The sequence below is a fragment of the Pomacea canaliculata genome, linkage group LG2, assembly GCF_003073045.1.
Source record: "Pomacea canaliculata isolate SZHN2017 linkage group LG2, ASM307304v1, whole genome shotgun sequence".
NCBI classification, from domain to species: domain Eukaryota; kingdom Metazoa; phylum Mollusca; class Gastropoda; order Architaenioglossa; family Ampullariidae; genus Pomacea; species Pomacea canaliculata.
This window is the reverse complement of record NC_037591.1, coordinates 11,248,705-11,263,393: the sequence shown is the minus strand read 5'-3', so window position 1 is coordinate 11,263,393 and position 14,689 is coordinate 11,248,705. Positions and strand designations below refer to the sequence as shown.

Genomic DNA, 14,689 nt, shown 5'->3' with positions numbered 1-14,689 from the left:
AGATGAATCGCTTTGCGAACCGCTGTAGTTCTATATTCCCATTTTTTGCAAGGCAGTAAAAATTATGAAGGCTGTGGCAGTGTGCAATCTGCCATACTTAGGTTACACAGTTTTTAAGTTTGCAAGCTATAGGCTATGTGACAGGGGGAATGGAAAATAGCAGGGAATACCTCTATAAATGCATCCGATACATTCGTGCTGTTCGCCATTAACTGCTTATCACGAAAAACGAGGTTTTAGTCTGCTGCGTACAACGACCTCCTACATCCTTCCATCCCGTTACTAATACAGGCCAAGGACTACCTTGTCTTGGTCTATAGAAAAAAAGGAGATATAATGTAAGGCACTATAGGAAGTACGAAAAAATAGAATGAGACCTTCGTCAGCTTTAGTTTTTGTTGTTTTGTTTGCATATAACACTCCATTTGCATTTCATAAACAAACGAAAGAACATATCTCATTGCGTTTTTCTTCTCTCTTTCACTCACACTTAGATTTGCACACACGCACAAAAATATACGTAAACCCTTTATTAAATAAAATGTGCGAGAACGGATGTACTAAACTTTCACTGGAAGTGGGTGTATATATATATATTTAGAGATAGATAGCGCCAAAGAAAATCTGCTGGCACAGGTCTTGAACACAAGATAACACGTGATTGTGATATCCTTTCATCTTCAAACGCCTTAAAGGCAAATGATCAAGTGCAGTTAATGCGCTGATTAAGACGAAAGAACCATTGTGTGTATGGCAGCCTTGTACATGTGTCATTAGTATAATTATGCCTGCAACTTCTTTGTACATACTCATCTTCACAAACTTCTTCCAGCAGCTTTATGCAAAGCCACGTTCTCACCTTCCTGCGGCAGCCATGTGAATGAATAACGTTCAAGCGTGACCTTACTGTGTTTACAACACATTTGTGCAGAAGCATATTATGTGAGTCATATTCGCCCGCGGAATGACCTCGAACTGTTAATAAACTTTATCCTGTAATAAGGTAATGAAGTGAATGTTGATTTAATTTCTAGACGCTTGCACTTATTTTGCCCGGTAAACAAGATGTAAAATGTATATCCTTGAACTGAAGCAGCAAGGACTGTTTACGACAGCATTTTTTATCAGTACACACAAACTTTGTTTACAACAGCGAACAACAACAATTTTAGTGTCGTTGCACCTTGTCAATGCTTTTACTTTCTTTTTGCTATCATTAGATATTGATGTTGATGTTAATGTGTATGATAAAGCAGTTTTAGATGAATGCTGTTGACAAGTGTGTCGAGAAAGCAGATTTCTGTTAAACCGTCGGAGTTCGGAGTTATCCATGAATTGTTTGTGAACAGTAGTTATCTTTCTTGAGAATGATCTTTCGCGCGTAAGAGTAAAAATAATACCAGTAGTTAAAAATTACAGAATTTCGGATTGATCAACGATCGACAAAGTTCGATGTGATGTCTTGCACAAGCAAATGAAAAGTTCAGGTAGTGTTTTGGTGAGCTACATGAACTTACAGCGTCAGTCGCTACACTCGAAAGGTTTCGTTCTCATCCGGATAAACGACACGAACGGTGTTGTGAAACCGTTTGACTCAACCGGATAGGAACAGACGACTTGTCGCCATTAATTGATGCACATAGGTAGGTTCTAATACGATTACGTACATAGAAATATCTACTTTTTATTTTCTTAGTCTGTCTACCAGTTTGTTCACGCATGACTATCGCATAGAATGCACGCAGATCTGTTTGATATTCTCGATGTACATACGTGTCTTGATCTTGATCTCGTTCTTCAAGATCTGCATGATATTCACTGTATGTAAATCATAAATAAATAAAATTACATTATCTAACTTAGACTGTTAATTTAACACGGTCGGATTTCACATTATGTTCACAAACTGTCTATACGTAGATTTGATGTCTTTTAACGCAGATTACTACAACAGCATTGTTGTTTTTACGTTGACACGCTGATTTCAACTGACAGGAAAACTTTTTGTGTAGAGAGCAAGCGATTCTTTTGCTGCGAGCATCATGAGTTCGGAGACTGGCTCCAACGCCTCGTTCGCTTTTGTCGCCAGCTTTGATGAACAAAGAAACAACTTCGCTTTCTACCTGGGCGGTGTGATGGCGGCCAACTTTTTTCTTATTCTCTTTGTTTCTTTCATTCACAGAAGGAAACTTGTGAGTCCCCAGGATGAAAATATTCCCATTTCATTTTGTTTTTATTCTATACTCTGCGGTACTTGTCCTGTATGTCGTCATCTTTCTCGCTGTCACTGACATAGCTACCATTGCCATAAGAATTAGTAAAGACTTTTGCAAGACAAAATAGAAAACACAGATTGAGGAATAGATAGGAGGTCTCTATTTCAAGACCTGCTGGAAACTGTGACTGGAGAACTATTTTTAGAATAGAAGTCCTGTTTAAAAAGAAATAATCAAATTTCACTATTGAGGAATAAAAATCCACACCCATTGCACACTGCAAAAACTTTTCAGGAACCAAAACACAGCAGAGGAGGTCAAGACACGGTGAACCATGTGTACTGCCCTTGTTGGCTTTAGGACATGGGAATCTTTACCTTTTACTTTTACTATGTATATATTTACAATGCACTTTTTAATCTATCATGTATCATACTTGAGCTGTTTTGTGATCGTTGGTGATTTGATGTGTGCATGATTGATCACTACCTCAATACACAGGCTGCAGTTGTTGTGCTGAGCAAACCCGGAGAGCAATGGATGGTTTACGAGTATCTTGTGGTGCTGAAAACCTCCCTTAAACTATGTAAGTATTGTCACTCAAAAATGCGTGCGTTTGTTAAAATTAATATTTTCGTAACTGTCAACGTCTACACGCACACATGCGTACACGCACGAACGCGCGTTCACACACATACAAACGGAAGATTTAAACTCTGGTTTTCATGATTGTTCTTGCTGCGATAATTTCAATGAATCATATCACATTTCAAAAAACTTATTGCACTGCCGACTATCATACAAAGTCTCCGTCGGAACAACAACAAAATATAAAAGTATAAAAAATAGATAGACAGAAAGAGAGAGTTTAGTTTACATGTCTGAATAGTGTTTATCAGATATGAAAGACTGCTATACTGTATATCTAGAGAGAGCTTATTGTTGACATATAATGAATCCGTTTCAACGAAAACTGATATTTTAATTTAGTTATTCTCTCTGTTGTCATCGCAAGTCTATTGTTTCGACACGACACATGATTCACCTGCTTAAATCTCAGCTTTATTAATAACTGTGTCAAGTTTACTCATATTTTATGAGGTCACCTGTGAATGACATTTCTGTTCTCCTCGTCACGTAGGTGCTAGCCTGTCGCATCACGGCCGAGTGAGTGTTCAGCTTCTAGGAAATTTTCAGAACAGTCAATGGTTCCATCTGCGTCAGGAGGCCGTAGCACAGAATATTCTTAAACGCGGTCACACTGACACGTTCGTCGTGCACACTGCAGGTGACAATGGGTGAAAGAAAATAGAAAATAGCTCATAAAATCAACGTAATTTTTGTGTGTGTGACTGTCATTATATCTGTGTGTGTGTGTGTGATATTTCATTTTGCATGACGTCATGTGCTAAGTTCAAGCGATTTAAACAACTTTATTTTAAGTTCAGATTTAACAAGTATCGTAAGGAAGTATGTAGGAAATGTCACAATCATAAGGATTACCTGTGACATTCTGAAAAGGAGGAACGGTATTTGTTTCAGTGGATCTTGGTGAGCTTCAGTGTGTCTCGATCAAGCTATCCAGCTGGCCGACTGGGTGGAAGGTTACCTGGTGACTAATAGCTTAAGACTTTAAAGCATTTGACTAAATGAAACAGCAGCGATGTGTATATTTTTTCACTCTTCGTATTATTTTATATTCCACTCCTCTTCCCCCTTTACTGTATATATTAGATGTATAAATGGTCATGTGATTGTGACTAAATTCTTCTAGCACACAAAACGCCATGAAGGGGGATAGATCATAAGACACGTGCGTGTGAATGTGTGTGCATGCTTTTGTGTGTTTGTGTGTGGGGGCGTCTGTGGCTGCTAGGAAACCGTGTTTCGTAGAAGTCATTAGGTGCAGCAACCTGGAGCGATGGGGAGCAAAAATCTCCAGGGTCATGAAGTGCAAAACATCTGAAACTTGGACGTACGACCTGCTCAGAAACAAACGGTATCATTCATTAAAGTATTCCCTACCAGTGATAGAAAAAAAGATAGTGGAGAGCATAGTAGAGAAGCGTTATGTATCAGACGTTACCAGTACCACTTGTAAAATTAACCTTAGATTAATTTAGAAAGTAGTATTGTAGGAGTTACTATGATCAGTCCTTCTTAAAAATGTCTCCTAAGGCACCCAGTGTCATTCCGATGAAAGATTCATGAAGTCTGAATTTCAACGATTGACCATTGCCACCTGCACTTTGAGAACTACAGTGTGGCGTTTGCTTTTTCGGGGCAGTGTTTATCACATGAAGAGCATCCATACATTAGAGAAAAGTAAAGAAAAACATAAGTGGTTAGGCATGAGGGATCATAAAACATAAGATTTCTCATCTCTCTCTCCTCCACCCCTTCAACCGTACTCACACTGTGAGTGTAACAATGAGTGTTATATGGTTTATTTACAAAAAAACAAAAACTAAAGTCTTTAGCTGAAAGTCCGAAACCCTTTGCAATTTTAGCTGGGGTCTGCAGACTTCTTAAGTTCTTACAAATGAGAAATACCGCCTGATGCAGCTGGTTCTTATTTTTTGCAGTGAGCGCATGTCTTTTATGAAGCTGCTGATGATTAACCATTCCTGGCTTGCGCTGTTCAATAACCCCCATCGACTAGGTGCCTTTACCAGCATCACCAGTGTCGTCGTCTTCTTCTTCACTAATGCAAGTGCATCGGTGTTTCTGTAGCTAAATCTGTGGAAATTTTGTCACTTAAGTTTATTCAAACTTGTATGCGTCTTTTCCATGGAGGGCGGGAAGGCAGGCACCTTGAATAGCTTATTGTTTTAAGGCGAGATAACTCGTGTCCACTCTGTTTCCTCATCCGTAAGCCATATCAAAATTCAGGGAAACGTAGCATAAAATATAATAAAATTGATAGTTATACCGACTTTTTCATTAATTCACGTTGGATGTAAAGTTTGATGATAACGATAAAGATGATGGAAACAGTATGGACAAGAGTACTTACCTGCTGTATCTCACAAATTAGTACACCATCTTTTTTTCTTTAGAAGTTATATGCGCACAGGCAAAAGTTTTCTTGGACACAATGAGTGAGCTAACATGGTGCGGTACCCGAATCCAAGACAGGCTCATCCACTTTATAAAAATACCAGCGGGCATTTTTTTTACAAAAAATGATTTGCGAAGCAGCCTTCAAATGCAAACTGACAGACACATAAGTATAACGTCAGTACAAACCTCTGACACACGACATACAGACATCTGACCAGAGATACAAACATATACAGTTTTCTCTACCTCTGTCACGAGTATACTAACATACATAATTAGGAACACGCATGTATATGCTGTATACTTACTGGCCTTTTCAGCCATAGAGATTTCCGCCTGAGTGTAGACGTACATACATGCACCCAATATAATCCCTTGTAGTGTCAGTAAGATGACACCGCACTCATCAGTATACATATGACGACACCGTACAATCCTGCCGAAGAATGACAAAGGTCACGATGATGCAGTTCTCTGCCAAAATATAAATTGTACAGATGTATACGTATATTTTATTGATATGTATTGGAAATACATCTTTTAATGTATATTTTCTTGGACGTTTGTACAGGCAGTGCTTCTGATCACAACACTCTCTGCCTACATCTTTGCTCACATGTTGACAGAGGACACGATGGCAATGTACAATCGCTCCGAGGATGATGTCATCCTCTGCTCGGTCTGCAGCGCAGTCGTTTTGGGCTTTGTGCAGGTAAAAGCGAATGTTCTCGAAACTTCGACCCCAGTTTTACCTGAAGCCAGTGGGAGCAAAGACGTTGATGCTCTGCTTGACCGCATTTCTGTCATCACTTTAGGTGCTGGAATTGGTCCTGCGGAACATTCGGCCTTCACGCGTCCGTCCGAACCAGCCAGCCTGGAATGGACTGTGGCATCCCCAGTTTCCTGTCAACCCCGAGTTCCTCGACATCACGTATGAGTGGGACCGCCGGGTTAATGTCGTCTCTTACGTGGATCAAAGGACAGCGTCGATGTCCTCGCTTATCTCTACCGACAGTTCGTTATCGTCATCTTCATCTGAATGTTTATCTGATGGTACTGTGCCTATAAATGTACCTGAGGTGCCTGAACAGAGGACGTTTTTTAGATTTTTGTACGCTGACTCCACAACAAAGAAAATTCAAGATCACGTCAAGATCGCCATGGATCAGATTGCTGGTCGAGAGGTCTCGGGTGCGGTCTCGCTTCGGAATCGTTTTCCCAACCGTAGGGGTAAACCGCTTCCAAGGTTCGATTGGAATTGCCCTTTGGACATCATAGAGGTCGAGCCCATAGGACAGGAATCTTCACGTAAAGAATGTTTCTTCTGTCTTTGGATAAAAACCCTTCCTGTCAGGTCAGTGGAACTGCCTGTTGTCACTAATGCACTACAGCTTCTTAAAAGTCTACTGGAGTGTTTTTTCCTCTCCAGTGACAAGAGTTAAGCTCTATACAAAGTACTTTTTTCTGGAAATTACAATGCGCTTAGATGCGCATAGATACGATTATGTTCTCAAAACTACAGCTGGAATCTTGAGTCAGGCGAATCCACTGATATGTAATGTTACAAATTTGACCTGTTTCTGTGTATCACGATGTTTGTAGACACGGACCATTAAAACGGAGAATATTTTTCTTACTTCGTATTTTGGTAGGAAACTGTATTTTTGTAACTGGCTCAACTCAGCCTTCATTATCCAGCGGACCGTTGTCTATGGCATTCTTTGTCATTCTCTTCTGTTAGTCTGCTTTCCTTTCTGTTCCTGCCTGCCTTTCCTTTTCTTTTCCCTTTTTTTTTTGTTTTTTGTTTTTTGACGTATGTGAGGTAATATGTGTTTTGTGCACGTGCGTATATTTATGTAGAAAAAAGGAGAGAGGAATTTTTCTATCAGTCATCTTTATACGTAACTGGTTTTTTTATCTCGACCGCACACGTCACTTCCTCTGTGCATGCTTGTATGCTCGTGACACGTGACCCTGTCTTCATGCCTGCTTGTTTTCGCCTGCCTGACGGCGGGCTGTTTCTCTTATTGTACCTGCTTGCTCACCTAGTAGGTTGCTGATGTTTGCGGTCTGCTGCGTCCCGCAGGGGCACAACTCTGCAACACTACAGTATGCGGCTGGTACGCAACGTCCGACGTTCCTTTCGCGCGCTGGCGGCGAGTGAGACTCCCAACCTGACGTCCCTCTTGCTGGTCATGTGCATCCACCAGTGGCTCGCCTCCTTAAGCTGCCGCTTGCTGCGGGAGGTGGTGAGGCGCCTGGATAACAGGACACCTCAGGTCCTGGCTTACCTTTACAAACGCCTCCTAAATGAGGAAAGTATTCTGTGGTTTGCGGAGCTGGGCTTTGCTGACGTCAGACCCGTGGCTTCAATGGACGCGCTGCAAAGTAAGCGAAATGTGAAGGAGTCGTACGAGACGGAGCGCCTGACAAACTTGTGCTCCAACTTCTACATCGCCATCCTGCGCTACCTAGCCTTTGTATCCTACACCAAGGATCACGACATCTTTTTTAGAAATCGTGCAAAACGCGATGACTCTGATAGTTCCGGATCAGACGACTATAATGATAGCCACATTGTCTCCAGAAGGAGGATGAACAAGCGGCGAACAAAGCAGCGAGGCAGTGGTCCCGACAGGGGCCGGGAACATGAGAAGAAAGAAGATCTAGGAAATACTGTCCAGGAGGGTAAATCATTAAACGGTAGTTCGGGCGACGATGTGGATTTTGTAAAGAACGCACCCTTGTCATGGAGTTCGGGTTCTTGCCTGTCTCTGCAATCATCCGAGTATGACTTTCAATGCTTAGTGCACGTGCAAGATGTCGAGCAAGAGGCAAGTCCGGTCGCTTCTTCGTCACATCTTGACGTGTTTGAGGTTGACGTTTTACAGTTCGACGACGAAGTCTTTCAGCCGACGTGCGAAAATGGCGATAAGATCAAGCAAGCCAGGGACAGATTCCCTACCAATACGAACAAACATTTCGAATTTTTCATGGATCAGGACATAGATGACGCGACCAGACAGCACACAGAAGCAAAACACCTGTTGACAAACTCTGACGATTCCTTTCCCTGTGTTCGTAAGAAAGCTGTACCAGGGAAAATGGATCGATTAGTTCGATTCAAAACAGATGATTCCAATCCTCGCAGAGAAGTCTTACCTTGGCAGCAAAGGGAGCACGTTCCTAGTAACATCGATCCGAACGGAAGGAAACTTAACTCCCAGGAAACAGATTCCCGTGGACGTGAAAGGGTTTCGGCTAAAAGAAGCCGTGAGTATGGCTGTGTTGGGCTCAGGGATCAGTTTTCAGTTCAAGTAGAAACATATGTGCCGAGTGCAAAAAAGAAGAGAGAGCAAGAGGAAACTATGTTTAAACCAGTTGCAACTTGCAAAACCGATAGAATTCCTTTCAGAAAAAAGGAAGAATGGCCAACAGAAAAAACTGTTTTTTCTGACTTGGAACTTTCGATAACCGCGCACGGTGGTGAAAGGAAGAGACTTGCCAACGTCTCCAACATTGAAAACTGGACGAAACTGGGATTGCCTCAGCGTGGCATGAATATATCAATGGAAATGTTTCCAAGGCAAACGTCTCTTGGAAGAAGCACCAGCAATCTAGAAGAAAGTGACGCAAGTGATAACTCAGATTCTGACTCTTTGAATACGTTCATGGTTGACCTCACAGAAAGGGACAGAAGCAACTCGTCCTTGTACAGTGCTAAGACAAGACGGACCATTAGACAAGGAGGCAGCGGCAAGAAATATCTGGCAGGCCGCCGATACAGGGGCTCAGAAAAGAAAAGAAAATATTCTTTGCCACAGACATTTTCATCGCAGTCAGTCAGCAAGCAAAGACGTTTTCACGACAGGGTTAAGTCAATGGGACGCAAAGACAGCCGTACAGTCAGATTCATGCAAGGTTCACGGGTTGATGCCCGTTCGACCTTTCGAACGTTGCGCCTCAGTGCGGCTTTTGATGCGAAATGGAATCTCCCTTTGAAAAATGTGTGGCAGGACACCAGAATTTTTCACAAGCAATCTCAAAGTACGATACCCCGAGCGAACTTGACTCTTGTTCACTCGCTGTGTTCCAGCTTTTATAACTGCTCAAACGAGTGCTACTTTACGGTGGATTCGGCTATGGGCATTTCCTGCACGTGCTGCGACTACCCGCTGTGCCAGACGTACGCCGTTGTGTTCAGCCTCTTTGGAAAGTACGCCTCGAGCATTCTGACTCGTCTGCTGCCGAAAGTGAACTCGCAGCTTGTTTCTATGCAATCAGCTCATCAGACATATCATCTGGCGCTTCGCCCATCTCATTCTCCTTCTGCCCTAAGAAAACATCACGCTGCATGGAAAGCAATGGAGAAAAGTCTGGAGAAAAAAATGGGGAAAAAAGTGTTTGAATCCTCATTGAAAATGCGCCTTTTTTTAAAAAGAAACAAGAATAAATCTGCCAACGCTAACTGTTGTTCTAGTCAGTCGAGCAGCACAACGTCTTCGAGCTCGTCGGAATCCAAGGCATCCTCAAAGAAAATGAACGTTTCTTTAAAATCAAACGAGAATAAATTTGCCAAGGCCAACTGTTGTTCTAGGCAGTCGAGCAGCACGTCTTCAAGCTCGTCGGAATCGAAGGCATCATATGTTAGTACCATGTGGTCTTCTGCCTCTATCGATCCCGAGGTGCTGGACAACGAAGTTATACTCATGGTTGAGGCTGTGATTGAAGAGGCAAAGGAGGAGTTATTTGAAGAGGTCTGCTATCTGTTGGTGACGAAAACCATCCTTGCCCAAGTTGTAGGTGAGGCCAGGGTGGAGATTTCAAGGGAACTCAACGACCCTATTCAGGTGTGGCGCCTTTGGGAAAATTGATATTTTATAAACGCCATACTTTGAAACAGAAAGCACCTTTTAACAATTTAGTTTTCATGTTCCTCCCGTTAAAACGTATAAACGTATAAACGTATATCTTTTTCGTATATCTGTTTAGGGTAACTGCGTGGGAAATGTCCATAGGTCCGTGTGTTCGAAACTGTGTTCGAAACTGTGTTCGAAACTCCACACTTTATACAACCGTGTTATGTATCTCGGGAACAGGTAGCTGTACGCAAGTTCTCCCACGCAAAAATCGTGAGTCTCCTTCGCGCCCTGCTGCCCCATAACTACGAAGAAGATGAGATCGTGACTCCTGATGAAATTCGACGACGGCGTCGACAACGGAGGCGCCGAAGCGAAAGGCACTACGATCTGCGAGCACCGCCGAGAATACCATGGGGCTATGAGGTTGTGGAGGACGTGTTGGAGATGCTGACGTCGCGCTGGATGCTGAACCTGGAATACAACACCCACGCCTTCACCCTCACCTTCCTGGCCCGTAGTCTGACGTTGGCTAACCTGCACATGCACGGGGACTGGCGGGAGTTACAGCTCAGACCGCTTCAGTTCAGATTGCCGCGCATGTCCGTCTTCGACTCCATGTCACACGTTTTAGCGGTGCAACACAGGGTGGCTGAAGCAATAGACGAGGCAGCCAGTGAAGTGCTGCGTCACATCCCCCCGATTGCCCTCACCGTCCAGCAGAATGTGTCCGAATCGTTCTATGACCGCGAAAAGCTGGTAAGTTTTTTTTTTAAGATAAATTTTATGACAAAGATAGTTACACTTTATTTCCTGGTAAACAGTATGCTATTAGGGGAATAGCCGAATAGCCAGCGGCAAACAGTCACCTATGCTGCTAATGTTTAAAAGAATTTTAGCTGACTGTTCGGCATTGACCATCCAGGTAGTGCTGTTTGCGGTTTCTTCTGCCCGTGACTGTAATTTGTTAATTTGTTTCTCAAAATCACGAGAGATTCAGCATGTAAGCAGCATTCAAGATCATAGAAATATATAGTTTTACTTTACAATATAAATCAAAATCTAGGATTCTTTTCTGCAGGAAAAGGGATTGAAACTACCATGTTCCTGTTTCTTGCCGATAACCCCCAACGAAACTTCAAAGATAAACTAAAAAAAAAAAAACTCGAAAAATTTAAGCACACAAATAATAATATAATGTTACATCTGTAATTTCAACCTATTTTACCACCTACTGCATGTGCAAGTAAAACAAGACAAGTTATTTAAAAATTTGTGTGTGTCCATACTTTTCTGGTTTGTTGTCCGCAGTAAGAATCAACAACAACAAAAAAAAACAACCAAAAAAACTGGAAATTAAATTAACTGCTGGCACATTCTCAGAAAAAAAATTATGTACACGTGATTGTGCCTGCGTTCATGTACGTGCGTGTGTGTCTTTTGATGAGCGCGTGCACCTTGGTGTATGGATGGGTGACCGGTCTACTGTGGTTGAGTGCACGTGTGGGTTAAGGTGATATACGTGTGCGAGAAAGTATCTATACTCGAGCAGGCAGCCCTAGATCATTTGGCAGTGGCAGTGATACAACGTGCTTCTGAAGCTGTTCAGGACGAGCTCATACGTCTGGCTTTGGAAAAACAGCGGATAGAGAGGTCTACACAGGCAAGACTTGATGATGATGGTGACGGCGATGACGACGAGACGTAACAATGGAAGCTCTATGCACATTATAATGACTAAACGCAGATATATATATATATATCTAAAACCACAGACAACACACGTGTGGCAAAGATGATGATAAATTAAACACAAAGGACAGGATTTAAAGACATGGTACGCAGAATAACGGGAAAAAGAGGGAAGAAGGGTTTAATCTGGAAGTTAGGAAAGATTCCGACAAAGGCTTGATATAATCCTGGATTGAATGTTTACAAAGAGGGGAAACAAATACTTTTAGAGGTCAAGGAAGCGCAACCTTTTTCGTAAAAGGGTACATTTGATTCTGCTGACAGGATACAGTACATTGTGATTGCTCATTTTAAGACACGAAACAAATACATTGTCACTGGATATTTTTTGCTTATTACAAGACGCCCTAAGAATTGTTACTAAGGTCGTTTACTTTGCAGACGCTGAAAAGAAAGCGCAACGTGAGGTTCAAGACATCAGACTACTCCATCGACACCAAACAAATGCGATCCATTAGGCTTGGTGTGTATAACAGGCTTAACACGTACGATGATAAGAGAGTATGTAAAGTATAGTGAAGAGATGTATACGGTCTGTCTGACCCAAATACTTCTTTCGAAAGGAAACACTGAGGACATCCTGAAAAATACCTTTCATAAAAATCCTTTAGTGAAAAGACCAACTCATAGAAACTTGACCTGGAAATACCTAATAAGGATGAAATACTGTACTAGATCGGGTCACTAATGGTAAGATTCAGGATTGGATACATACTAATGATATTCTTGCAGAATTGCGATATGTGCAGGCATTTCTCAAATATAAGATTAACAAACTGAACTACTGGAACGCCAAGGAGTTGAAGAAGTACTTGGTGGCTACCAAACAAATGCAAAATCAGCAAGTAAGAACTGTCATACGTTTGTGCTTCTTAGAGCATGCTGCAGTACGTGCTGCACGTAAACTTTCCATCCGTAAACACCCACGTGCAATCAGACAAACACTCGCACACATGCAGGTCATGAAAATGGAGCGTACTGGTCTCTGGAGGATTTCGCTCAAGATGTTCTCAATGTTATAGCCACATGTTAAGAAATCCACAACTAACGAAAGTTAAAGTAAGAAATTAAGGGCAAAAGAATACCGTAAGCAAATAAAATTATACGAAAAACTGAATTCTTGTTTACACGCAACACTACGTAAACTGCTAAATGCTACTGGATGTTGCCGAAGGACGCTAATCTAAACCAAATGTTTCCGTCAACTAGACCATTGTACGAACCTCAACAGTGACTTGCATTGTTTATTGTCCTGTTTGTGTCTTACACGCCTTCTCATCCTTCCCACGCAGGTCAGGCAATGTATACAGTTCATGCTCGACTCCCGTGATTTGGGCGTCGACACGAAAGCCGAGTACACCTTCCGCCAGCTGCAGGAAATAGAGTGGATAGTCTCTGACGAAATCCACAACACTTTTCCCAACTCCCTGATGATGCCTTTGCTTCTAATCATGAGCCTGTTGACTGTCGTTATCGTGTTCTTTACCTCGTTGATGGCCTCCAGCCTCACTCCGGACACGGTGGGCCGCTGGTTCGGCCTGCATGGCATCGTAGTTGCCTTCTGGATATTGGTCATGGAGCCAGTCAAGGTCTTCTGGTACATGGACGTGGGCAGCCAGGACTCCGCTGTGCCGGGAAAGTCAATGCATAAAGTCGTCTGATATTTTGTTTTTGAGGTCGTGTAGCGTGGCGTGAACGAGGACTCGAGAACAGGGGAAAACGAAGGAGCAAAATTCTCTTCATTTTAACTCTGACTCACCACCTACAAATAACATAAACGTGTAACAAACTCGGGAAGATACGTTTGTGACAAGTATTTAACTGAATTAAGAATAGCAGTTATTCTTCTCCTTTTTCCACTTATCAAAATTGTCAAACTTTAGTTAAATTTTAATGTGCCTTTGGTGAGGGTAGGGGTCTTTGTCCTTGATGCTGGTTTCTCGGATCTTTTGCTTGTTTTCAGTCTCTTCAAATTTTATTTGGCATTTACTATCTTTAACGTTGTAGTCTGCTGGCAGCGCCAGTGTAAGTACTGACCTTAAGGTCGAGCTCGTGCATGAACTTTAAGTACTGGTGAGGTAAAAAGAAACTTTGCTGGACAATGTTACTAGTTTCGTTTGTTGATATCGGTGTGAAAGTTATTTGTTGCTCTCTTCGTTGCTCAAAGTTAGTACTTGGCTAATGTACGTGACAGTTGTTTGTGTGTGCTTGATATTATTCCTTTGTGTCAGTATTTGTCCTGTAGGTAGCTATATGTACACATACCTGTTCTTGAATATACTGTGATAATATTCCTACTTTGAGGGATCTGTGTGGACTTTTAAAAATTAATCCCAGTTTTGATAGTTTTACCATTAGAAATGAAAGAACTGATCAGGTGTAACATTTCATGTACTGTTTTTGGGAAGAAGGGTGTTCATTGTTATTCTACTCTTCCTCGTTGCCTTAGACCAGACCTGGGCAAACGCCGGCCCGCGGGCCGGATCCGGCCCGCCTCCTGTCTCTGACCGGCCCGCCCGCCAGTATATATACTATATATACAGTATTGGGTAAAACTGAGTTAACTATATGAGTCCGGCCCTCTAGAACCATCCCAGTTTCTCATGCGGCCCCTTTGGAAAATTAATTGCCCACCCCTGCCTTAGACTCCCCATTTCTGCACAACAGCGGGGGTCAAAATGTAAAAAAAAGTATGCTGTGCCACACGGGGATCGAAGAGAAGCTTGTGGTCTGACCACTTGGCTACCTGCTGCTTCTACTTTTACAACCTTTTGATATATTTAAATGAACCAACACCTA

The 14,689-nt window shown here is 42.2% G+C and overlaps 1 protein-coding gene across 8 annotated transcripts; it reads left to right on the top strand.

Annotated features, from left to right (window-relative positions):
• The first annotated feature begins 1,191 nt into the window (after positions 1-1,191).
• LOC112556411 lies at positions 1,192-14,187 on the top strand. 8 transcript variants are annotated; one of them, XR_003097724.1, is made up of 15 exons: positions 1,193-1,643; positions 2,013-2,192; positions 2,718-2,802; positions 3,358-3,504; positions 3,759-3,828; positions 4,093-4,215; positions 4,802-4,925; positions 5,851-5,991; positions 6,095-6,633; positions 7,366-10,129; positions 10,379-10,897; positions 11,652-11,801; positions 12,272-12,353; positions 12,640-12,735; positions 13,183-13,317. XR_003097724.1 is itself a non-coding variant. In XM_025225396.1 (15 exons), the coding sequence occupies exons 2-15, from the start codon at positions 2,043-2,045 to the stop codon at positions 13,549-13,551; spliced, it is 5,376 nt and encodes a 1,791-aa protein (XP_025081181.1). In that variant the 5' UTR covers positions 1,198-1,643; positions 2,013-2,042; the 3' UTR covers positions 13,552-14,187. The 8 variants fall into 8 exon arrangements, 4 of the variants coding, with proteins under 4 accessions (XP_025081184.1, XP_025081183.1, XP_025081181.1 ...); XM_025225396.1 differs by having other exon boundaries at positions 1,198-1,643; positions 12,623-12,735; positions 13,183-14,187; XM_025225397.1 differs by having other exon boundaries at positions 1,198-1,643; positions 1,996-2,192; positions 12,623-12,735; positions 13,183-14,187.
• The last annotated feature ends 502 nt before the right edge of the window (positions 14,188-14,689 follow it).